This window comes from Nannobrachium achirus (genome assembly GCF_963921795.1).
Source record: "Nannobrachium achirus genome assembly, chromosome: 5".
Classification (NCBI taxonomy): Eukaryota; Metazoa; Chordata; class Actinopteri; order Myctophiformes; family Myctophidae; genus Nannobrachium; species Nannobrachium achirus.
The window spans coordinates 24,294,028-24,318,248 of NC_137814.1; the positions used below are offsets into that span (position 1 = coordinate 24,294,028).

General features: G+C 41.1%; 1 protein-coding gene across 3 annotated transcripts in view; it reads left to right on the forward strand.

The window, feature by feature from the left end:
- asph (aspartate beta-hydroxylase) overlaps window positions 1–22,021 on the forward strand; it is a 44,717-nt gene extending 22,696 nt beyond the window's left edge. For all 3 annotated transcript variants that reach the window (XM_080726832.1, XM_080726833.1, XM_080726834.1), the window contains 8 exons: window positions 8,448–8,525; window positions 10,049–10,117; window positions 10,613–10,683; window positions 11,439–11,552; window positions 14,541–15,249; window positions 15,851–15,898; window positions 16,036–16,062; window positions 18,197–22,021. In XM_080726832.1, coding sequence (XP_080582958.1) covers window positions 8,448–8,525; window positions 10,049–10,117; window positions 10,613–10,683; window positions 11,439–11,552; window positions 14,541–15,249; window positions 15,851–15,898; window positions 16,036–16,062; window positions 18,197–18,204 — 1,124 coding nt within the window. In that variant the 3' untranslated portion in view covers window positions 18,205–22,021. The remainder of the gene's footprint in view (window positions 1–8,447; window positions 8,526–10,048; window positions 10,118–10,612; window positions 10,684–11,438; window positions 11,553–14,540; window positions 15,250–15,850; window positions 15,899–16,035; window positions 16,063–18,196) is intronic.
- Window positions 22,022–24,221: the final 2,200 nt, after the last annotated feature.

Here is a 24,221-nt window from a genome sequence, read left to right on the forward strand (position 1 = left end):
GCTGGTGGAAGGCCGAGCATAATACCCATTAACTTCCTCCAGACTCTCTTAGTCTAGTCAGTCTGGGCTGAGGATTTAAACTTGTGATATACCAGTCAGTCAGAAGCATGCAAATCTTTCCATCTTAAAGTTGTTCACACATTTTTTGTATGGATGGCAGGTTTTCTGGCTTTAGTCACAGGGTGCTGGTGAGAGAGGGACACGTTGAAGATATTATAGAATACAGATTGCTTCCATCCTCAATAAATATATATGTTGGAAATGTATATAGAAGTGCATAAATTACTTTTATGCCATACCAAAGCTGTCAATGTGGGAGACCAAATAGCCTCTGCCTTTCTAGCATGCCTAATGATGTCTGTGTCCATATGGATGGTATGTTTGAGAGTTCTCAACTTTAGGCCTCGTGATACTAAAACTCTCCATTGAAAACCAATGGGAAATCGGGAATGCTTGGGTCACGGAGCCCCACCTCAGCTGTTATGTTTCTTGTCGTCAGTCAAGAACCATCAGTCTCTGGTTCAGGAGTGGGTTGGGCTGTCACGATTATGACATTTAAAAAAAATGTGCGATTAACCATTTAATTGTTTTTGTCGTTTGGCGTGTAGGCTTTGAAGTTGCACATGGCAGATATGACACATAACCAAAATATAAAAAGAAATTACCAATTTGACAACTTTATACTTAAAAAAAAAAATCACACCCGTGTGAACTGAGCGGTGGTTTACCCACCTCATAGATCATGTGTACCGATTTTTGTGACATTTGAAGAAAATATGTAGGAAAAGGAGCAAAAAGTGTGTTTTGGAGAAAATTCAAGATGGCGGAAAATCTATCCTGGCGCAAATGGGCGTGGCCTATATGGGGAGATGCGTCTTGACCCAAGGAATCCAGGGAAAAAAGGATTTTAATTTTCCGATCTACGGTTCAAGAGTTACGGGGCAAAACGCAAAGTGGGCCGTTATAGCGCCACCATGAGGCCGAGTGATGTAATTATTTTTGGATTCATTCTTAAAATCATTATGAATCTCCTCTCCGAGGTTTGAAACTGTAGCTCCTATCTTATATTACATTTTAGAACTGCAGCCAGCGGTATTTGAGTGTCACCAACAGACCAAATGCAGCACTCCAATTGGCTATAACGTCCCCCAGTCCAGGGGATCTTAACGTCCGCCCAGCCAATGGATCTGTAACCCTACACCAGCCCATACAACAAGCCTGCACCAGCCTGCAAGCAGCTGTTGTCACGGTTACGCTCCACCCAGCCCACGCTGCCCACGCCCAGCCCACTCAGCCCACTCAATCTCAGAGGCAGCTGATCCACACAAGAAAGATTTGCGGACAACACCGGAAGTGCGTCCGGCGGTCAAATATGTCCAACCGGAAACGTGCGCTGCGGCACAATAGTTCCGCCACAATAGTTCCCCCCCATTTTTTATTTTTTATTTTTTTTAAACTTTTTATTATTTTTTATTATTATTATTATTTTTTTATTTTTATTTTTTTTACTAGATGTGAGCGGGCCGAAGGCCTGCGAACCTCTAGTGGTTTACGAGAGAAAAATACTTCAAAGTGATTTCTTGCATTGTCCCATTATAAGTCATTGGGGACAATTAAGCGTCGATTACGTCGGCATGGTAAGGCGGATCGGAACGAAAGGTAATAGCACACCATTCCCGGCCGAGCCGCACATTTTGATGTATATATTGCGTGAGTGGCGTAAATGGTGCGGCACTAGTTACGCGCCGAAGTTTAGGCTACATACAGACAGACACGGACGGACGGACGGAGACCCACACACACGGCCACGTATAGGAGCGTTGTGACCAGGGCAGGAATTTCATGGAGGCCATGAAGGCCATGGCCGTCATTGCCCTTCAATTCGGCCTTGTGCCCCTCAAACCAATGGCATAACCTGAGGTCACAGTGGCCTTAATGCCCCAGCTGACTATCACTTTCTCCTCTTTCTTTTTGAGCGGTGGTCACACCGTCTCCATAGCGTGGCCGTGTGTGTAGGTATGTATGTTTGTGTGTTAGTTTGTTTGTATGTGGGTGGGTCTGTATGTAGCCTCAAGCCTGTGTAGTACCTTTTCTGCCCACACATGTTAAGGGAGGGGCGCTGTTGTCCAGGCCACACACACACACACACACACACACACACACACACACACACACACACACACGGGGGGCACACACGGGGGGGGGGGGGGGGGGGGGGGGGCGGGGGGAGAACCACCGCTCAGTTCACACGGGTGTGATTTTTTCTTTCTGACAGTAGACACCTGTGTCTCTTTCTTGTCATGTAGACATAAGTGTCTACAAGAGTCAAGCTCACAACACGTCACTTGGAGATCGTCTATTTTCACTACTACTTCAACATGTTTTTAATTTATGGAATTTCTTAAAATCTTCCTTGATTCTAAATTAAATTACAGAAATAATAATTAAAAACAAAAAGTAGGAAACCAAAAAAATTAAAGGACCCATAAAAATGTGTCCACGATACACAAATGGGTCCCGACCTAGTGTTTGGGAAACATGTGGCAGTCAGAAGTCAAGAAATTCCACAGAAAAGGGAGTGTGGCTTGGGTGAAGACATCTGGAAATGTGCCCATTTTAATTGGTTAGTCAGTGTATTCCACAGAAGAGGGAGTGTTGGCTGGGTGAAGTCACCATTTAATTGAACATATCTGCTCACTTATCATGAGATATCAGCATATCAGTTAACACATATGGTGCCAACCCCGAGTTTCCCGAGTTTGTATTGGTACTAGTGCTGTGCCAACCCCGAGTTTGGGCCGTTTTTGAAAAAAAAAAAAAAAAAAAAAATCAAAATTTTTTTTTGGACCTCCAGAAATGTATTAGGCATGATCGCGATCGCGAAATTGCATGTTTAACCCCCACACCAACCCATTCTTTCAAACATGGCAGCCATGTTTGTTTACATCTGTAGAAAACATAATGGCTGATAAATCATGAATGCCTGCACGGATTTCCAAGCGGATTTTTTTGTTTGAAAGCTGTGAACAGCATCTACACACGTGGTGCATCATCTAGGCATGGGCGTGCACTTTTTACACACTTGCACAATTACATGGAAGTCTATGGTAACCATGGCAATGCGGGACATTGGCCGGAAAAAATCATTGCAACATAAGTGTTAACATAAATTTAACATGGAGTCAGTGTATTCCACAGAAAAGGGGAGTGTAGTGTAGGTAGTAGAGTCACACAGTGTTTCCCAACCTTTTTCTCTGTCAAGGCACACTTTTAATAGCCAAAGGCACAGTGGTTGAGAAACCGTGGTATGTTCCACAGAAAAGGGAGTGTAGTGTAGGTAGTATAGTGTATATTCCACAGAAAAGGGAGTGTGGCCCGGTTAGTCCAACTCCAAAACCATCCGAACCGTCCAAAAACATCTCTCTCTCTATTTCTTTTTAAAGTTATACCATGTAACTTTCTTTATAAAACAAATCTTAAAATTGTCCTAACTGTTAAATTGCTAGTTTTAGAACACCCACTCCGTTATTTTCAGCTTCTGAAGCCTTCTCTTTATGTTTTCTTCTTAGCAGTGACAGGGGCGGGATTTCCGGCAAAATGACGTAATCTGCATCATCTGTATACGTTGTGTATACGTTGGCCAATCACATCGCAGATCATACACACATGATACACTACCGGCCAATAACCGACTCTTCAGGAAGTAGCTTCCCTCAGCAACCAGTGTTTACGATGGTGAAGGATTCTTAACCTCTTATTCCCCAAATCCTGCTCAGAAAATTACGTTCTACCACTCCATGGATTCGTATCGGTTGCGATGGTTTGCGGCGCCGCTCCGGTGGTCCGCGGCGGTGGTCCGCGGTGACTCCGGGCGAAAAACGGGCAAAAAAAGCAATACCGCGACTGACCACTAGTTAGCAACTTACACAGTATAGCTTTAAAGAAGAAAGAAAATAAGAACTTGCCTACAGCAAAACACAGCCCTGAGTGTGTGGGGCCCTAGGCAGCCTCCTAACCTGTAGGCCCGGCCCTACACCACCTACAGGCCAATATTTGGGGAAAATTATTGAGAAATAGAGACACATCTGAAGGTTGAAAAATAGATGGTCAGCAAGGCAGAAGCATTACTGATTTTTTTATGTTTTTGTTCAGCAAGGCAAAAGCATTACTGATTTTTGTAGTATGTTTTTTTAGACAATTGAACAATTGCTGGACACAGAGTTAGCAGAAATACGAACGGACAGACAGACACACGTGTCTGGAACGCATTCTGACTAAGGTATGAGATGAGATTCTGAAATCAATCAATCTTTGATTGGTGCAGGGCTGAGCATGGATCAGATGACCATCATTTATCTATTTCACTGCAGATTAGGTTATCATCCATAACCCTTAAATTCAACAAATTCTTTCAATGGACTAAAATCTTGTTTTATTTGATGGCCGTCCAGTCCTGGCATTTGGCCTTTTTGCCCTCAAAAAATGGACGACACCAAAGGCCAAGTGGCCTTGCCCCTAAAATGACGAAATTTCAGGCCTGGTTGTGACCACCGCTCAACAAACAAAGCGGAAATAGACGATCTACAAGCTCACAACCCGACGCGTTGTGAGCGATTAGACAATTATGTAATAATTGTGACAGGCCTAGGAATGGGAACAAGAGGTACTGTGTACCTGACGGGGATTAGAACAGCATCTGTAGGCCTTTGTAGGTAATCTGTGAGCTATGAATTGATTTACTTTCTGCCATTTTTGTGTCCTTGAATGAGCCTCAGACGATAGGAAACCAAGACTAGCCATCTTGGATTCTGTGAGCTATGAATTGATTTACTTTCTGCCATTTTTGTGTCCTTGAATGAGCCTCAGACAATGGTAAACCAAGATTAGCCATCTTGGATTGATTTCCTTTATCTTGCAAGTGGTGTGGAGAGATGAGGGGATAGGGCGTGGGGAGAGGTAACAACGGCCACTTAGGAGACCATTGTGTACTAATTCCTAGTCGTACCTAGTGGGATGGCGTATTTTAGTAAATTATGGATCTTTGAATTAATTCAGCAGAAAGCTAGGAAAGACGCAAAATGTCTTATGCAAGTAAAGATAAGAGAGCTGAGAGATGTAATCAAGCCAGGGGGAAAAAAAGTATAATTTGTTATGCTTTGACACTTCTCTCTGTTGGAGTCTAGTCACACCATTACAGATGGCTTCACATTGTGATGGCTCGAAGAGAGTTTTATTTTATATCTCTTTGTGTAATTTGTATGGTTTTGTGTCAGCTATCTTGCCCAACTACTATCCGGGGTGGTGGGGGCTAATTACACTTTTGCGCTACATGGCCGTTCTATCAAAGCCAGTCCAGTTCCAGTGAGTTTCACCATTGTCCTGTTTCTGTGTAACATTAGATGAGAAACCAGGAGATGAAGCCACGGGAGGAGCTAAGAAAGGTACCTGTCTGATGCATGTATGGAGCTGTGTGCTATTACAGTAGTAACATAACAAGAGTCGTGATGGTGCTGTGTGCTGTTACAGTAGTGACATAACACTGAGTCATGACATTTCAGCTACCTGGTGTAATTTACCCTATGGTTTACTTGTTTAGTAAACCATATGTATACTTCCCATTCAATTCTAAACTAAACATTGTGGAGTTGGTAACATACGTTTGTTAGAGTGCTGGGACTGCTGTTTTTAACATTTTACAATATGGTTCAGCGAATGTGAGTGAGTCGACATTAACTTATTGAATGATGCTAAGAAAATATTTGGCAACTCTTGTATGTAGGAGATGAATATTTCAGTATACTGTATGTTTACACCAATTTGATGATGCCGGTCATGGCCTAGGATTTACAATGCTGAGGAGTGTTGTTGGCATGAGGCTTTGGTTTCATGATGCTGGTTACTTTAACCACTTTAACCCTGGAGTGTATAAAATACGGCTTAAGTGGTTAATATGGTACTAATAGACTTTGCTGTTTGGCAGCAATTGATTCAAGCTAATGTCAAGAATGGCATTACATTCGTTAACTGATCCAGGGCCTGAAACTAGTCTGGTGTTATTGTAGCCTGCTCTACTTGCTCTAATGCTCATCAGTGCCGAGAGTAGCATGCCCTACCTCTCATTGACACAGAACCTGCCTCCCAGTATCTTGAAATGCCAGTACTAAGCTTTGCCCTTCCCTGCTGTGGGTGATTAGCGAATAACAGACTAAAATGTTAAAATGTAGCCTGGCCTGCTTCCCAAAACAAGAAAGTAGTAAACCCGTCTAAAACCACCGGTGTTGTCCTACGTCCATCTCAGAGAACCCTCTGACCAAGGATGCAGGCCTGAAGCTCAGAGAGGCTCTGAAGAAGCAGCTAACCATCATCCACGAGCGCGTGGAGGCCAAGAAGCTCGCCAAGATGGCCCTGGCTGAGGTCAGGAAGATCCTCGCCCAGGAGGAGGCGGAGGAGGTGTTGGGCCTGAGGAGGGAGGAAATAGCAGCCAGGGCTAAGGAGCGAGTAGCCGCCCGGATGCAGGAAGAGGAGGAGAAAATGGTGAGGGAAGAGGAGGAGAAAGCTCTGGTGAAAGCCAGGTCAGAGGAGAAGGAGAAAGCTCTGGTGAAAGCCAGGTCAGAGGAGAAGGAGAAAGCTCTGGTGAAAGCCAGGGCCGAGGAGAAGAAGCAGGAGCAGGAGAAGCAAGAGGAGGAGGAAGAGGGGGGAGGGAAGAAATCAAAGAAGGGTGGGGAGAAGGAGGAGAAGGGTGAGGGGAAGAAAGCAGAGAAAGATGACAGGAGTAAAGGGAAAGAGCCTGACAAAGACAAAACTAAAAAGGGCAAAGCTGAGAAATCTGACAAATGAGGAAAGAAATGAAGTTGCAGGAAGTTAGATTTTTAGTTTGTATAACGACTCCTCACACAGGAAGTCGAAGATCCCAGTGCACTGCAACATCTTCAGTGTTCATTTGAATCGGTGGTAAAATAGACCTGTAATGGTAAATGTTTTACACTGCTGTGTGGAGCCCAGCCAAGGGCACCACTCATGGCTAATATGAGGTGGGAAAACTTAAACGTGTGCATAGAGCCCATAATGTTGTAGCCAATCCTTGCTTTTCGGAATAAACATACTCTTTTCCTGCAACATGAGTTGGGGAATGAAGGCACTTCAAGGCAGCTGAGGGGAGGGTGAGAGGAGAAAGGATGGGAACAGAGGGAGGGAGCTAATGATAAACCAGGAGACCGAAGGAAACGCCTTCCAAAATAGTTTAGTGTTCACTTCCACATGATGTGACTAGTTTGTTCCTTTAAAACCCTGTCGGATGTGGTTTATAGTTGAAATTCTGCCTGCACTGTAAATGCGTATTCTACATTGTCAATAAAGTGATTGATTTTCCTGTTTTTTGACTGGGTCCATCAAGTTGAAGTAGAAAAGGAATTGGAATTTGATTGCTTTCAAGTGTGTTTGAATGTTTGTTGGCGCGAGCGAAGGAACATGCATGCATACAGCCACCCATGTTTGATTTAATTACGAATACGGTTCTACTGTATTCAGACCATGCTGACTTTCAAGAGATTGATCTTGGGGAAATTATTGAGAGGGGAAAAAACTGCACAGTTTCAATATTCCTACACTTGTACAGTCTGTACTTGATCTCTTTCCACTTTGCAGTTCTTCTATCTTCACTGACCTCTGTCCAGCAGACTTGTCATAGTTCCTTAGGGCTCCAAACCAAGTTGAACAAAGGTCGCATTTACACACAGGAGCATAAAATCAGTTTCTAACCCTATGTGAGCCAGATCAGAACATGTAATTGCTTAAACATGGACATGCCATCAGATCCGGGTCAAAAAGGTTTCAGGCAAATCGTTCTAAATGTTCTATTTGTTAATTGAGTCAGACCATAACCAATCAAACCATGACAGTCACAGATGTGCAACCTCAAAGAGTCAACAGCAAAAGAAAACCTGTGTGTGTGTGTGTGTGTGTGTGTGTGTGTGTGTGTGTGTGTGTGTGTGTGTGTGTGTGTGTGTGTGTGTGTGTGTGTGTGTGTGTGTGTGTGTGTGTGTGTGTGTGTGTGTGTGTGTGTGTGTGTGTGTGTGTGTGTGTGTGTGTGTGTGTGTGTGTGTGTGTGTGTGTGTGTGTGTGTGTGTGTGTGTGTGTGTGTGTGTGTGGAGAAATCCTCTTGTTTATGAATTATATATTGTTATGAATGTCTTTAATATTATGATTACAATTAAACCTTTTGATGTTCTACTCTTGACATCTACATACAGTCACACACATCTCATTCTATACTATAGTATTAGCTGTTGATGTTGTGTCAGTGTTACATAATGCATGTGTACAGTGTTTTAGTGTATCAGCCACATGATTCCTTGGTGCCACCATGCCCTGTTAGTAACCAAGGCGGCATAGTGGATTCCTCACTGTTTCGTTGTCATGCCAACAAGCCTATGCATCGTCCCATGTAGGACTCAAAGAGAAGGCCACCGTTGTCGTACCTCCCAAGCAAGAGACCGCCGCCCCAGTTGAAGCACCTGCATTTGAAGGTACAACACTCTTTCATACAGATGAACCTGCACATGCACTTGCGCAAGTTCAAAAAATAAAAATGTGTACATGCACACATCTACAAGTCATGCAGATGTATTTATGCACATGTGTATGGGCCCATACAGATCTATACATGCATACATATATAGATGGTATATGCAATTATGCATATTGTACAAGTATGTGCAAATGGGGTCCCTCCCACGCTAGTGATAAACTATAAAAGACCTGGGGCCTAAACACATGAACCTGTTGGCTCAGTATCGAACAGCTCTGCCTCATATTGGCTGGCAACACATTTCCTGACCAGTCATGTATAACGACTGCTGAAGATAAAGGTTCAGAGGGTTTGTGAATAAAAAAAAAGATATAAAAAATATATATTTCTTTTTTGATTTCTCTTAATTATTGTGTAGGTTTTATTCTCTCTCTCACTCTCACTCACTCTCTCTCTCATTGCAATCAGGACAGTCGTGGACTGTAGTCATGAATAAATTAACCCCGCTTAAGAGTGGACACAAGGCAATTTACAGTGATCTTGTATATGCATACATATGGACACTTAGTGGGGGTGTACATTATCCATTCTACAGTGCAGTTATATGGCGTCCTTAGTTAAATATTACATGCAGAGTATAGTATAGTTTTTTTTTTATAGTATAGTTTTCTCCATGTTGGCTCATGGTGACCAGGTATTGTGCAACTGTGCAGCATATGGCACTTGCAAAATTTCGTTCGGTGTTGTAAAAATAGCTTAATGTATTTTTGGCCTTTGTTCTGGCTGTGTACCCTACTTAATTATGACTAAACAGAAGTTATAGACTGTTATTACTTCCACTATTAGTCATCCGCTTAAATTATTGGACATTGTAGCATCAACATCCCTTGAATTCAATTTACTTTTTGATCAAAATATTATTTTTTAAACTTTTAAGATAATTGACGTGTATATGATTGGTGTCGATAAAGCAATGTTGACAACATGCCAGGTTCCAGTAACATTTCATCAAAATATAGTAGTTATAAATCCCTAAACTAATGGACAAGCAACAGACTGCAGACAGTTGTTGATTATAGAACAAATTCCTCTAATTGATTGATTCTAACTGATTGTAAATGAAGTGGTGGGTTAATGAAAGCTTGTAGAGCAGCCCTCTATACACCACTAGTCTACAAATGCACATTATACACACACACTTCAGTTACCAAATAAGCACTGGAGTGAGAAGTCTCTTAGTGTGTTAAAATGGATGTGGAATGGGTCCTTGTCATCCTAAATGTCAGCTTGGTCGAAATGTAACCGTCCATCTTCTGCCAAGATCCTTCAGATGAAAAAAACTTTAAAGGAACACAAGGACACAACTCAAACACCCCCAAAGTTTAAACGCACACCTCTGCCAGTATGAATGCATAATATATTTTGTTTGATCGCGTTCCAGAGGTAACCGTGTAAGTATATTGCTACTACTATGATATCAATTCCTTCACTTCCTGTCTGTCTGGTGTTCACCTTCTCTAGAACCTGAGCCAGTGGTTGAGGAAGTGATTGAAGCTGCTGTCGCAGAGGAGGAGGCTGCACCCCCACCAGGTGTGTGTGTGTGTGTTTGTATGAAACAAAATGGTGTGAATTCAGTAATGCAACACATTAACGCACAACCCTAACCCTTTAAGTCCTGTCCAGTTAAGAATCATCTAATATATGAATAAATTAGTGTGAAATCACTATTTCCGTTGGAATGCAAGTTCCTGAAAAATATAATGTAATAGCCATGGCCCCTTTTCTTAAGCGGTTGCATTTTGGGGTCCAGGGACCCGCAGCAGGGGTCCTTGAGGGGTTTCCCAAATTTCTGAATATTTGAAACATTTTAACAACAAATCTCTTATGGGGTCCCTGTCTCAAAATCTTTTCTAATAGGGGAGGGGGTCCATGGCCATAATATCCCATTCACAGAGCATCTGTAGGTGCCTTTTTTTCTCCCCTCTCTCAAACCTCCCCTGTTTCCCCTCTCGCTCACTTCTCTCCCCCTACTTCCAGTTCATTGATGTCTGATGTTCAAACTGTCCCTCTCTCTCTCTCCTCTAGAGCCTGAGCCTGTTGTGGCAGAACCTGAGCCTGAGGCCGAGCCAGAACCAGAACCTGAGGAGGCTGCTGAGGTTAGTAGAGTAGAGACTATCAGGGCTGGATTCTGTTTCTGAGGCCGATCCCCAGTCGCTTAATGCACTGGTTCTCAAACTTGTTTTGGTTGCAGTACCCCTTATACTGATTTCTGAAGCATTTTGCTTATAACATTTGCATCTTAAGTCCCATTCCAATGCCAATATATTAATATAAAATATAAAATGGCATAATGGCAAATAAACATTGCTTTCTATTCATTAACAGTTGTACAAGTCAAGATATTGATGTAATTTGGTTTAACAATTTACAGATGAAAGGTTCACACAAAGCCTGTCAATATTATCACCCATAACGGTAAAATACATAATTCCCATGTTTTCTCCTGTACCCCCATTTGAGAAACACTGGCTTAATGGAATGTTGTAGAATGAAGCAATACATTTAGATCTGTGGTAGCAATGTGGATTTACCACTGCAATCTTTAACCAGTCTGCAGCATATAAATGCCAAAACCATGAATTGTTCTTATTGAATCAAATCTGTTTAAAAACAAAAACTAAAAAACATACTTAGCCACAGAATTATATTGTATGGATTGAAGTTAGGTCTTTAAAATTAATTTCACTATGCATTATACAGCCTCTGCAATGTTGTATAACACCTGTTAGCACCAGTTCTGTCATTAGACTACAGGCTATGAAAAAACATAAACCTCAGTTGTTGAAATGGCTTTATTTTTCTTTTATATCAAATGTGTATATATATGTAATTATATATCTGATATGTGCAGATTATTGAGGAGGAGCCAGAGGTGCTTGAGGAGGAGGCCGTGGAGGAAGTGCCTGTAGAGGAGGCTCCTGTGGTCGAGGCTGAGCCCGAGGTCGTTGAGGAGGCAGTGGAGGAGGTGTGTGAATCACAGTCTACTTTAATATTGTCACATCACACTATTACAGGGTGTCAAAGAGGGGGTGGAATTCTTTTTGTTTGCGTGTGCGTGCAAGCTCTCAACGTTTGCACTCTCAGGAAGTGTTAGAATAGGGAAGAATAGAGAAGAAAGGAACAAGTCAATTCACCGGAAGGCACAGTCGAATCAAATATACAAGTGTTGTTTTCTTTTATTATTATTTTTTTTTTATAGCACTGACTGTACGGAAGACGACAAAACGTATTCCACCATAATATCATTATGCATGGTTAAATAAATGAAAAACAGAACATTATGTACTGTTGGGTGTTTCAGTAGGGTTTGGTGTGGTTTACATCATGTTCCCACTTGAACAAGTGTCATTGTAAAACAAGATGGGTAGGTACCAACAGTTTGCTTGTTGTATAATTTAATGTTAGCACACTGATTGTTTAATGTATGACACAACTAGTGGTGGACTGGCACTAAGTACAATTACTTGAGTACTGTACCACTGGCGAGTACAAATATTGTTTTTTTTTTATATAACTATTTTTTTTACTATTATAACGATAATTTATATCATGCTTCAAACATTCTAGTTATGTCATAGATCATATTCTAGAACGTCACACAGCCCCTTTCCCCATAGTAATTGGTTTCTTTTAAAAGTTATGCAACAGCTGGCACTCAAAGCTGGAGGAGATTTGGCTACAGCTTAACAGTGTGTTTGTTAAAGAGGTTAGTAGAGCATCAACCCCTTTTTGTGTGAAAATGAAATGCAATTAGTGATAGTCTAATTGCAATTGAGAAATATAAGCATAGTTTGCTTTTGCTTAGCATGCTAGTTGGCTAGTAGCAGGCAGCTGATGTTAGTAGCTAGCCATCCCTCGATCCCCCTTGTTAAGCCTTCTGGCTGATTTGCTAGATGACAGCATATCATCTTATTTAATTGGTAAGTGAGTCTTATGGCAGTGGTGTACTTTATACTACCGCTATCCAAAGGTTATACTTGGTAAAACGGTAAATTTGTCGGAAGACAGAAATGATGAAGTGTCCATCTGTAGAGCAAACCATCATCTGATGTTTAATATGAAAAATAGCGTTAGGGTAATGTATCAACCGACGGGAGTTCCCATAGCATGGCAAGGGCACAAGTTAATCCAACAGACCAATGAAAATGTAAAACAACCAATGAACACTGGCGTCCTTAAAACCTTTGACAGGTACAAGACACTGTCAGACGATTTTTGTCTTTTTCACACGATGGACTTTGTTGCAGTGTTGTAAAGTAACGAAGTACAAGTACTTTGTTACTGTACTTAAGTACAAATTTTGAGAATTTGTACTTTTATTTATATTTTTTCAACCCAGAACTTTTACTTTTACTTAGTTACATTTAAAAGGAAAAAATCGTACTTTTACTCCACTACATTAAAATTGGACACCTCGTTACTCGCTACAAATCGAAAATCTTAATATCATAGCAGTCTGTCTCATACTGTATCATCTCTTCTCCCTGTGCCGGCGCTGCGGTGCGGCGCTACATGGAAACTGGTGACCCATCTTGTGCGGTGACTCCAGGGGTCGCTCTCCGAACACGGTGATCATTGTTTGTTTTGACACAAATACTGTCACAAATAAAAGTAAGGTCACCATCTTGTGTATAACACGGGAGGAGAATGAGAGAACTGCGCGCACATCTTCCATCCAAACGACCACAACACAGAAATGTCTTGGCTTTTCTTTCAAGGATTAGGATTTTTTTCTCTCTCTTTTCGCTCTCTTGCTGTGCATGAGTCAAACTCTTCACGTTGTTTTTGGGACGGCAGTAAGATGTCATGTCATCGTGTGCGGTGCAGAACTCATGGTTAAAAAGAACATATCTGCAAGCTATAGCATCCTGTTAGTTAGATCTGTTCTTTTTAAGCATGCGCCAACGCATATAAAGTAGGCTATGGCTCACACGCATATGCTGGATGTTACCTCATTACTTGTGTGATCCAGGTTGAATCCAGTCAATTTGAAGAAATAATAATCCAGCGTTTACTTTGAGGTGACAATAAGAAAGCACAGGCCTACGTTTTCATTCACAATTAACTTCTTGTCTGAAGATCCATTCTATAGCCTATTGTGTCATTTTATAGCCTAGTTTAAACTATAGGGAGCTGCTTGACTCTTTTCAGAAAAGCGCAGACTGGAGTGAGAGCTTAATTGAAATGACCTGTCACCTACATAATATGCGCAGTGAACTGGAATTATATAATTAATTATTCGGAAGCAGGTGTGTAAAGATTCTAATCTATAAACATCTCAAATAGCTTTGGGGAACTTGGTGCCCCAGTGCTATTTGAACCTTTGCATCGTAGGATCAAAATGTTTTGTTCTTACTGTAGGTGTGTGCTTGTGCCCCTGGTATCCAGGGGTCACTGAATGTTCCAACCTATTAATAATAAAACACTTTGAGAATTGTCAATTTTTGGTCTTAATTTTTTGTAGGCATTTTGAAAATATTTTTTGTACTTTTACTTGTACTTGTACTTGTACTTTTTACTTTTACTTTTATACTTAAGTACATTTTAACACTATGTACTTTTGATACTTAAGTACATTTAATGAGAGCTACTTTCATACTTTTACTTAAGTAATAATATTATCGGTGACTTTTACTTTTACTTGATTAACTTTCAAGTGGAATATCGGTACTTTTACTTAAGTATGGGTTTCCAGTACTTTATACAACACTGCTTTGTTGACGTACTTTTACATATGTAACGGCCCAACTCAAATTGGCTATTAGACAGTTGTGAATGTTATAATTGTGCATAGTTCATAGATCTGGAAGTGGGTGGCTACCCTGTGGCAAATTACCTGAAAAGATGGATGGCATATTATTTTGACAACCATATACGTTTAGTGGCTGCTTTGATGGCAAAGAAAAATGGACAGAAATTCTAATCAATATCCCACAACATTGATTTTATTCAGGCTGCACCAGTGGAGGAGGCACCCGCAGCAGAGGAGGAGGAGGCCGCTCCTTTGGAAGAGGCTGTTGAGGAGGAGCCTGCTGCAGCTGTAGAGGAGGAGGAGGAGCCTGCGGCGGCTGTAGAGGAGGAGGCAGCCCCTGTGGAGGAAGTTGTGGAAGAGGCTGCAGAGGAGCCTGCGGCAGCCGTAGAGGAGGAAGCCGCTCCTTTGGAAGAGGCCGTCGAGGAGGCAGTCGAGGAGGAGGCCGCTCCTTCAGAAGAAGCCGTCGAGGAGGCCCCAGTTGAGGAGGCAGTCGAGGAGGAGCCCGCTGTAGAAGAAGAGGCTGCCCCTGCAGAAGAAGCCGTCGAGGAAGCAGTAGAAGAAGAGGCTGCCCCAGCAGAAGAAGCCGTCGAGGAAGCAGTAGAAGAGGAGGCTGCCCCTGCAGAAGAAGCCGTCGAGGAAGCAGTAGAAGAAGAGGCTGCCCTTTCAGAAGAAGCCGTTGAGGAAGCAGTAGAGGAGGATGCTCCTTCAGAAGAGGCCGCAGTAGAGGAGGCAGCTCCTGCAGAGGAAGAGGTCGAGGAGGAGGCTGCTCCTGCAGAAGAGGCTGTGGAAGAAGCCGTCGAGGAGGAGGAGGCTGCACCAGAGGTTGAGGAGGAGGCCGCGCCAGAGGTTGAGGAGGAAGCTGCTCCCTCAGAAGATGTTGAAGAGGAGGCTGTTGAGGAGCCAGTAGAAGGTAAGAGGCGGCGTCCTAAATCAATATGTGGAACAAGAACCTTTGGTACTCCGTGAATAGGTTCAAGGGTTCCCATTGTCGTTTGCACTTACAATACAGAGATCGGAGTTTGTTGTCACTTGGATGTACACTCATTGTGAAACTCCTATTGTAGGCAGTGAAATACTCAGAGAATCCTCAGTGTTAAGTAAAATAAAAAATACATTAAGAAGATCAGAATATGTTGTCGTACAAGGACAATGGCACGCAAAAAAAGCATTTCAAATAGCACTAAGTAGTGATGTAGCCAATCAGGATACTCTAAAATCATGCACCTGTAGAAGTTTCACAGTATCCTGCAGTCCACTTAGAACTCCTTCACCCTGCAATCATTCGGGGCTTGGGCTCCAGAACCGGAGGAACCAGAATCGGTTCCATCACATTTGGAACCGTTTCTGGAACCGGTTTTATCACACTGTCAGTGGTTCTCAAACGTTTAATTTTCAAGGACCACCATAACCATAAAAATAATATAGATTACTGGGAGGGGGGGGGGGGGGCCTAAATTAAGCAGCATGTGTGTGTGGTTTTAACCTGTCTCTTTTTTGTTATACATTCACAGCAGAGACAGAAACTGTAGCAGATGAGGTAGAGGAGACCCCAGAGGCAGGTGGGTAACACACACAACCCACCCACAATATATAACAATGGCCCATATATTTGTGAGGGAATGGAGCAAAACATAACATTTTAATCATATTTTTCTCTGTGTGTTTCTGTCAATGTGTATGTGTGCACGCAAAACAGAGGAACAGAATCAGGATGAGCCAACAGGTAATTATATTTTTCATGATCATGATAATGCTGCAGTGAGCAGATTGTTAAATTATGAATGTATTAAAGGAGTAGTTCACCCCCAAAATGACTTTTTTTCTATTGATTACTCATGCCATGGAGAGTAGAGTTCAATAATATTTTTAGTTTTTTGTCACATTCCTAAGACATAAATGTGATAACAATAAGTTTACCCCCATTCATTTCGGATGGTGACCTGTTTCGAAACGGGTCACCATCCGGAATCAATGGGGGTAAATTTACTCAAATCAAATTTTTGTCTTAGGAATGTGACAAAAAACAAAAAATATTATTGAACTCTACTCTCCATGGCATGAGTAATCAATGGAAAAAACTCTTTTAACTCACTAAAATAAGGCATTGATTTCCACTGGTGCCGCCAATACCAAACACGTTATGCTCTGACAATTTTCAGTAATAATTTTTCTTTTAAAACTAGCAAACTTCTACATTGTTTTATGAGGTGTACATTAAAGTTAAACTGAGTGCATAAGATATTGGGAAAGCTTGTATTTTCCATTAAATAGACTAGACTTGGGTAGATGGATGCATCAAGCTGCATCCATCCATTCATTCTTCATGAAGGGGATGAAATCATCAAAAACAAATTTATCTAGACATTTGTTTAAAATTACCGTCACACCTTTGGGGCTTTGAAAGCCTTCATATTACATAATCTTGCATCGGTACAGTACAGCGTTTTGCAATAAAGATTGCCAGCTGTTAAAGTCTACATGTCACCGATTGTCACTCGTACTTTGGCTGCATTTGCTCAGCGGCAGCAGATCTAATCTTATGATAGCTAAATAAACAGAGACGGTTAGATTGCATATGGCTTCTATGCGTTCAGACAGGCAGGAGAAGACCTGCTGGTCTGTGTGTGTGACCTAGCCGTGTTCTGTAGAAACCGCTATCTCTGATAAGATGTACCCACCTTTGAGACCTCAGGCTGCTAGATCATACATACAGTACCTGTGTAGCTTAAACATGTTCACTCTGCACTGCACAACACATCCATGCACCCTCTAGTCTCAACGTGGACACTACTGGCCTCATCCGCCAGGGCAGCAGTAGGAAGCAGTCAGCAGTTAACACGCCCCGAGCACGTGTGTGCTAAGGCTGACGTGTGCTTCTCGACATGTGTGTCATTCATACACGCATGTGCAATGAAAAGGCTCTCTGTGAAGGGGAGGTTTTCACAAAAGTCCCTTTTATAAAACTTTGGCAATAACATGTTCATACATGGTGACTTTATAGAACTTTTTCATTATCATGTTAACACATGGTGACTTAAGTATATTACTTTAGACTTTAATCCTTTTGTAATTAATTTAGTGTATTCATTCAGGTAATACAATTGCAGACAATCTTTAAAGTATACTACATTTATACTTTATACTATTGTGAATACTGCGAAATGGTTGTTCCAAGTGGCACATTTTTGATTCAGTTTATTTATTTGTGCATTTGAATGACAAGACATGCAATTATCCTGTGAAATTAAATGTATGTTGAGGGGCACCATTAAAGGAACAACTGTTGAGGCAGTTTAATATTACCATCTACACATTCTACAGTCCCCAGCACCAAATAATAAATGCTGAGTAGAGGGCGGTCGGGTCAATACATTACTTGTTCAGTTTGTAGAATCAAAAAGAAGCCATAGCCTGTCTGCTGAAACCAAAGCAGTTGCCTCCCTCTAGTGGTGATTTGCAGAAATGCAATGTGCCATCTTTCTCTGTGGCTTCCAGTGGTGATCCTGCAGCCTGTTCCCTATTTAATGGCAATTAGTTGTTTAGCCAAGAAATAGATTTGACCCCAGCCAGTAGCTCTATTGAAAACTGACTTTCACTAAACACTTGTGAATTTATTAACTTGACTAAATTAAGGGCATGATTCCCACTGGTGCCACCAATTGTTCTTCTTTAAAACTAGCAACCTCCTGTATTGTCTGATTGGGTGTACAGTATTAAACTGAGTGCATAAGGTCTTGGATAAGCGTGTGTTTTCCACTAAATAGACTAGGCAATTAGTTGTTCAGCGAAGAAATACATTTGACGCCAGCCAGTAGCCCTATCACTAAACGCCATTGTCATACTTGTGTCTTCCATAGAAACGTAGAGCCTGCAGTCATTGCGGTGACGGAGCAAGAACCCACCGGCATCGCAACATCACCCCCCTGAGTGAGCTCAGCGATGCGCCTCCACCTCCAGTGAAGCGGCAATCGTCATGACAACAGCCGTCTCTCCCTCCCTCCCTCTGCTTTCTCTAAGAAAAATACCCCCTCCCCTCCCTTACACACCCACACACACCTTTTCTTTTTTAGTGTACGTTTGTCAGAGTGATGGATTGTTTGCTTTATGGATAACATGACCGTTTTGTTTCCCTATGTTTGTTTTTAGTTTTTTTTAATCAAGTTTGGATTTTATCTTTTTAGTTTATGAAAATGGATAATTCATTCTAATTTTCTTTCCCTCTGCTATTTTAGGTGGTATAGAAGTGCATTGTCTTTCGCCACATACTCAGGCCATGGCATCTCTATATGCTGTACTTCTATGGTCATTACGAGACTCTTGTATCTAAAAGAGTTACATTTCAGCCGAAATGTCTAAAATGCCTCCAGTAACATTTTCCTTCTTTATTCTCAGTTCTAAACTTTGTTGCAAGGTAATGTTAGTCTAGACACTTGCTCACTGAGCTAGTATTGTAGTTTGTTGCCAAGCAATGTAAGGTTATTGAACATGGTATTCGGAAACACTGGTGGGAACCTTTTGGGCAGATCCAGCAGTGGAACTCTTTCAGATAGAAGGTTACGGGTCAGAGAGGTTAACATGCTGGTTTCCTCTCTTTTTTTCCTGTGTACAACCAGCAAGAAGGTGCAAAAATGTTGCTTTGTTGCTTCACTACCTTCGCCACGTTTGTAATGGCCTAAGAACCACAACTCAACTGGAGCTTGCATTACAAACCGAGACATTCTGCTCAGAACTTCATTGAGTGGTTCCACTCAGGGCTGTGGTTTCCAACACCATCTTAATGCTGAAATGATTTGAATTGTTATCGCAACTCACTAGGCAGACATCATATAGATGTTGGTAAAGAAGTTGAGGGAAGAGACAATTTTCTTGGCCATTACCCATGCATTAAATAGGAACAACAAATATTTTGGTGCTGAGATGATTTTAGGAAACTTTGGCATGAAAATGTTCTGTTTAGCCCTGTTCTGTTCAGTTTTGGTCTGGTTCCAGTGTTGTAGATAGTATGAGAAGCTGGTGCGATATCTTGCGACTGCAATTTACTTATCTGTTTATGTTGACTCAAACCTCCACAAGGAATGAGCCACGTGCTACCATGTAGATGCAGACCGTTTGAGTCTTCAGTACGCGTTTTCCCACTTTCGCACCAGTTTGTGTACATGTAATATGTACTCGGAGAGCAATGTGTGAGGCTGCTTCGTAGACATATCTCTTTGCAAATCAGTCCCTTCTATGAGCTGTAGATTTCATCTCTTTGACGTTTTGATGATTTCCTTTTTAACTTCTGCGTTCCAACCTCATACTTCTCAGTACGTCTGACTGCCATAGTTCTATAGAACCTTTCCGACTGTCCTAGAAGCTTCTTTGTATATGTGTGCTGTAGAACTCCAGCTGACCCAACTGGGGTTGTATAATTCCATTAACAGTGACCAGGGCCACATAACTAGATTTCTGTGTGAAGTTTCATGTCCAAACTTTGCATTCTTTGACTTTGTAAGATATGATTTCTCACTCTTGTACTGTGATGTAATGGAAGCCATTGCCTGTGCACCACTGTCCCACTATGGTTTTAAAGTCCCTTTTCAAGCACACCAGCAATATTAGTCTAGTGTATTCACTCCTAGCTAACTGACTGACGTGGCAGCCCTACTTGGCTAACCTACGCTAGTAGGCCATTGGTAAGCTAAAATTACCCACATTTACAGAAAACATGGCCTTTAACCCCAAGTCATCCAGTTCTGATCTATTGCATTACTGGTTCAACATGGAAAAACTGTCTGATATGGTTGAGCATCACATGCTCCTTTCCTGTCAAACCCAGCCATATCTTGTGAAAACTTTTACTGCTTAATCATCCCGTTAGTCAGTTCTAAATGGTCACGAATACACATACAATTAACACTCACCACTCGGACTGTTTACTATTGCTGTTGTTGTTTTGTTGTCGGGTTGTTTTAACGTTGAGGGTGAAGCTGCACTGGCTTGTTCTTTCCACTCAAAAAAAGAGAAAGGGATAGGCATATTTTCTTCTTTCTCTGAAGGAAACTCAGTGACGTGTTTTGTTTTATAGTTTGTGGTCCCTTTCCTTTTATAGTTTGTGTTCCCTTTCCTCTTTGTGGATTCTAATTTTATATATATGTGTGTGATCTCTGCTTTTAATCTTTTCCATGGTAGCAGGCTCCCAGGTTGCCCTAACATCTTGGCACAAACATCATCTTGGCACAAACATCTTGGCTCAATTAAACAATGGACACAACAAAGTTGGGTCTTTGGAGAGCCAAGAGATGCTCGGCTCTGTTCGATGAACAGATAAAAACATGAGGTTTCCTCCTTCATAAATACAGCTAAGGTGTTTGTTCTGCAACGGAGAGAGGATGATCTTAATGCTAAGATGGCTTTGGCAAAAGGGCCTAATGTTCTCTATAGTGTGGTTCTATTGGGGGACCGGACAGGCTGCACAAATAGAGTTGTGATACTGTAGGTATTTACTGCAACACAAAACTACTTCAAGGGATAGAACACAAAGGGGTTGGGGTCAGTTCACAGTTGGATCATTTAGTCTGTGTGTTTATTAGTTGAATATATGGAACCTTTTTTATTTCAAAAGGTTCCTTGGTCTTTTTTGAATGTTGTAAAGAATACATTCTTGAACATGCAGCTTTCTCTTGATCATCAACCCTGTTGTATAGCAGCCATTTTTGCATCTCTCCTAATAAGCTTTTGGGAGGCAGAATTGTTGATATGGAGTTGGCCCAGTGAGATGAATTGCCCCCAGTCCCCCACGCAACAAATGGTTATTTTCTATGGATGTGACACATTCCAGTGGTGTGCAGTAGATTTATTAAGTATAAGATTACTGTCCTTTTTCTAAAACACTACTAGTCGCTATTTTCTACTCCCTAACTCTTTCTATTTCAATGTGAATTTTAAAACCTTGTTAATTTTACAGATTACAGCCTTTACAAAGAAGAAATCTTCTAGATTTTTTTGTTTTTTAAAGGAAGAACTAAAGTTTCGGGGGAAAAATACATTTTAGAAGAAAACTTTTTTTCTCCTGAAAATTCTTTAAAAGAAGTTATTTTTTATTTTCAAAGCCATATACTGTACTGTTTGTGAACAGGCAGTTTTTTATTTCTTGCGGCTGTGCTAATTTGTTGTGTAAGAAGAAAGAATACAACATAACTAGCAATAAAATAACAGATCAAAACAACTACAACACAACCTGTACAGACAGGTGTTTTTTTTGTTTTTGTTTTTTTGTTCTTAATGAGGTTCATCTTTGAACAGAAGTGGTTTACATGCTGTAAAGGGCCATGATACATGGGCAATTTCACGTCCAAAGGAGATGACAGTTAACCATCATACAGAATGTCATACAACAACAAAGAATTCTTGGGCAAGAATAGTTGGCTTGGTAACTATATTAATGTGGATTGACTGGTCAGTGGCCAATGGGGGAGGAAATTTGAAAATGCTGTTTTTCTTTTCTTTGTTGCTACAAGCTGCCCATCTCCAGAGGGTCACAACGTTGACTATGTATCATGGCCTTAAGGTCTACAGGCATATTGCAGGTGATTAAAGGTGATTAAATTATTTTGAAATGGTAATATGGATTCTGTGGAAGAGTCACAGGTCTCTGTAAATGTTCTGTTCAGTGAGCTGCAATAAAGGTTTGGGACAACACAGCAATGACTCCAGACATTTCTTTCCTTATAGACCACCAGGGTTCAATGGTGTAATATCAACAAGACATAAAGATGAAGAGTCTGCACGGCAAAACAAATTAACCCATAAGGGTCTTCTTACCATAAGGATGAAGAGATGGAACTCAAAACTGCAGCAAATGTCATTTTGAAATCAGTGGCGGCTGTGCAGATAGTCTAATAGGGGAGGTGGTTCCCCTTTCACCCGAGTGGCATTTTTGTTATAACCCGTTCTTAATTTTCTTGTTGCTATGAGGGTGGATTCTGCGAATGAGTTTCATTCGGAATGGAGCGGTTTGCTGCCATTTGTGGATTTCTGAAGAAAATAATGCTCCATTCCCGTAGAAATGCATTGGCAGAATCCACCCTTATAGGTAGAATAAAGGCACGTTGTGACTGCCCTTATCCATTAATCTGGACATATGATCTAGGTTCTGGCTCAGACAATATGTTGTTTGACCATTTCTCTTCGTAATTAGCCAGATATTATTGTATATATTGTATGTACAGTGTATTTTAAGATTCTACCAGGTACCAGGCTAAAAGAATGTCCCATGGGCTTCATTTGAACCATTTTTACACCAGTCCAGAACCAATGAACTAAATGACATAAATGGACAAATTAACACATTTTCCTTCCCACACATTTTTTCCTTTTTTTCTTTATTGCAGGTTGCAAATTTACAAAACAGACATAACAAGGCATACCATCGTAAATCATAAATAAAATTAAATACTTTTTTAAATAAACAAAACAAAAACAAAAAGTATAACATTTATAGGGGTGCACATTTTAACACTTATTTTCACATCTTTATATTTATACAATGACCATTTTTACCGTCTTTTATTAAAGAGTTCTTCTCTTATTTTCATTTAAATGGAGAATCTGCCCCCAGAGCATTTTCTGTCCCTCGCTATTTCAAAAAACGACTAAAGAATAACGACTAAAGTATAATTCTAACACTTTCCTTTCAACAACAAAGAGAAGAAAAATGTGTAAATAGTAAAAATAGTAAAAAGATTCACGGAAACTGGGGGCAGAAATTCTCCTCTGCCTACAAAATGATGTCATACTTAACAGCCCCTGTCCGGGATATCAGTCTTGAGCCAGTTCCTGGTAATTGCTTTTTTCGCAGGCAACCAGGTGGATCTTAATCAGATATTGGTCCCCTGTGTGTACAGATTCTTCCATATGGGTTAGTATGTATAATACCAGACATGAATGGGGAATTTCATATCCCAAAACCTCACATAGGCCTATAACCGAGTGTATGATATATGCCAGAAGGGCTGAATAATTTTACAGCTCCAAAAGATGTGTGTATGATTGGGATCCGTTTGATCTCACTTTTAATTATCATAGTAATTTTTTTTATAAATACTAGTGCATCACATCAGACAACATATATTAGAGGTTATTATTAGAGGACAGGTAAGCACCATAGAACAGTGGTTACCAAACGGGGGGTCCCCAGATGTTTAGCTGAATGTCCGACATTGTTTTTTCACTGAACAATAAACATTGATTATAATTGTCTCCGCCAGGCCGAAAGGCATGGCCGAGGCTATGTTTTGTCTGTGTCCGTCTGTGAACCGGCACCGTTGCCTAGGTGGCAGCAAAACTGCTCACACACACACGGGCCTTTGGTTAAAGGGCCACTTCACCTCTGGGACAACCAGATATTATTTTATTGTTTGGGACACAATCAACACAAAAAAAAAAGTTATTTTTCGTGTTCAATCTGTGTTTTGAGATATTTTAGTATTTCAGCATGACTAGTGATGCATTTTGCATCATTATGATGCAGCATGATGATGCAAAATGCATTCATGCTGAAATACTAAAATATCTCAAAACATGCAAAATGCATCATATGATGCAAAATGCATCACTAGTCATGCTGAAATACTAAAATATCTCAAAACACAGATTGAACACAAAAAATAACTCAGGATTGTGTTGATCGTGTCCCAAACAACAATAAAATAAGATCTGGTTGTCCCAGAGGTGAAGTGACCCTTTAAGTAAAAGCAGCCTTGCTTGTGAACAGTTATGGGAATTCACCCCAGGCCCAGATGTACATTTGACACTGTTTTTGTCCTTTCATTGTGTCTGTTTGTTTTATGTGTATGTCTGTTTGTTTCAGAAGAGGGAAGCACTGTCTCCACCAGGCCGAAA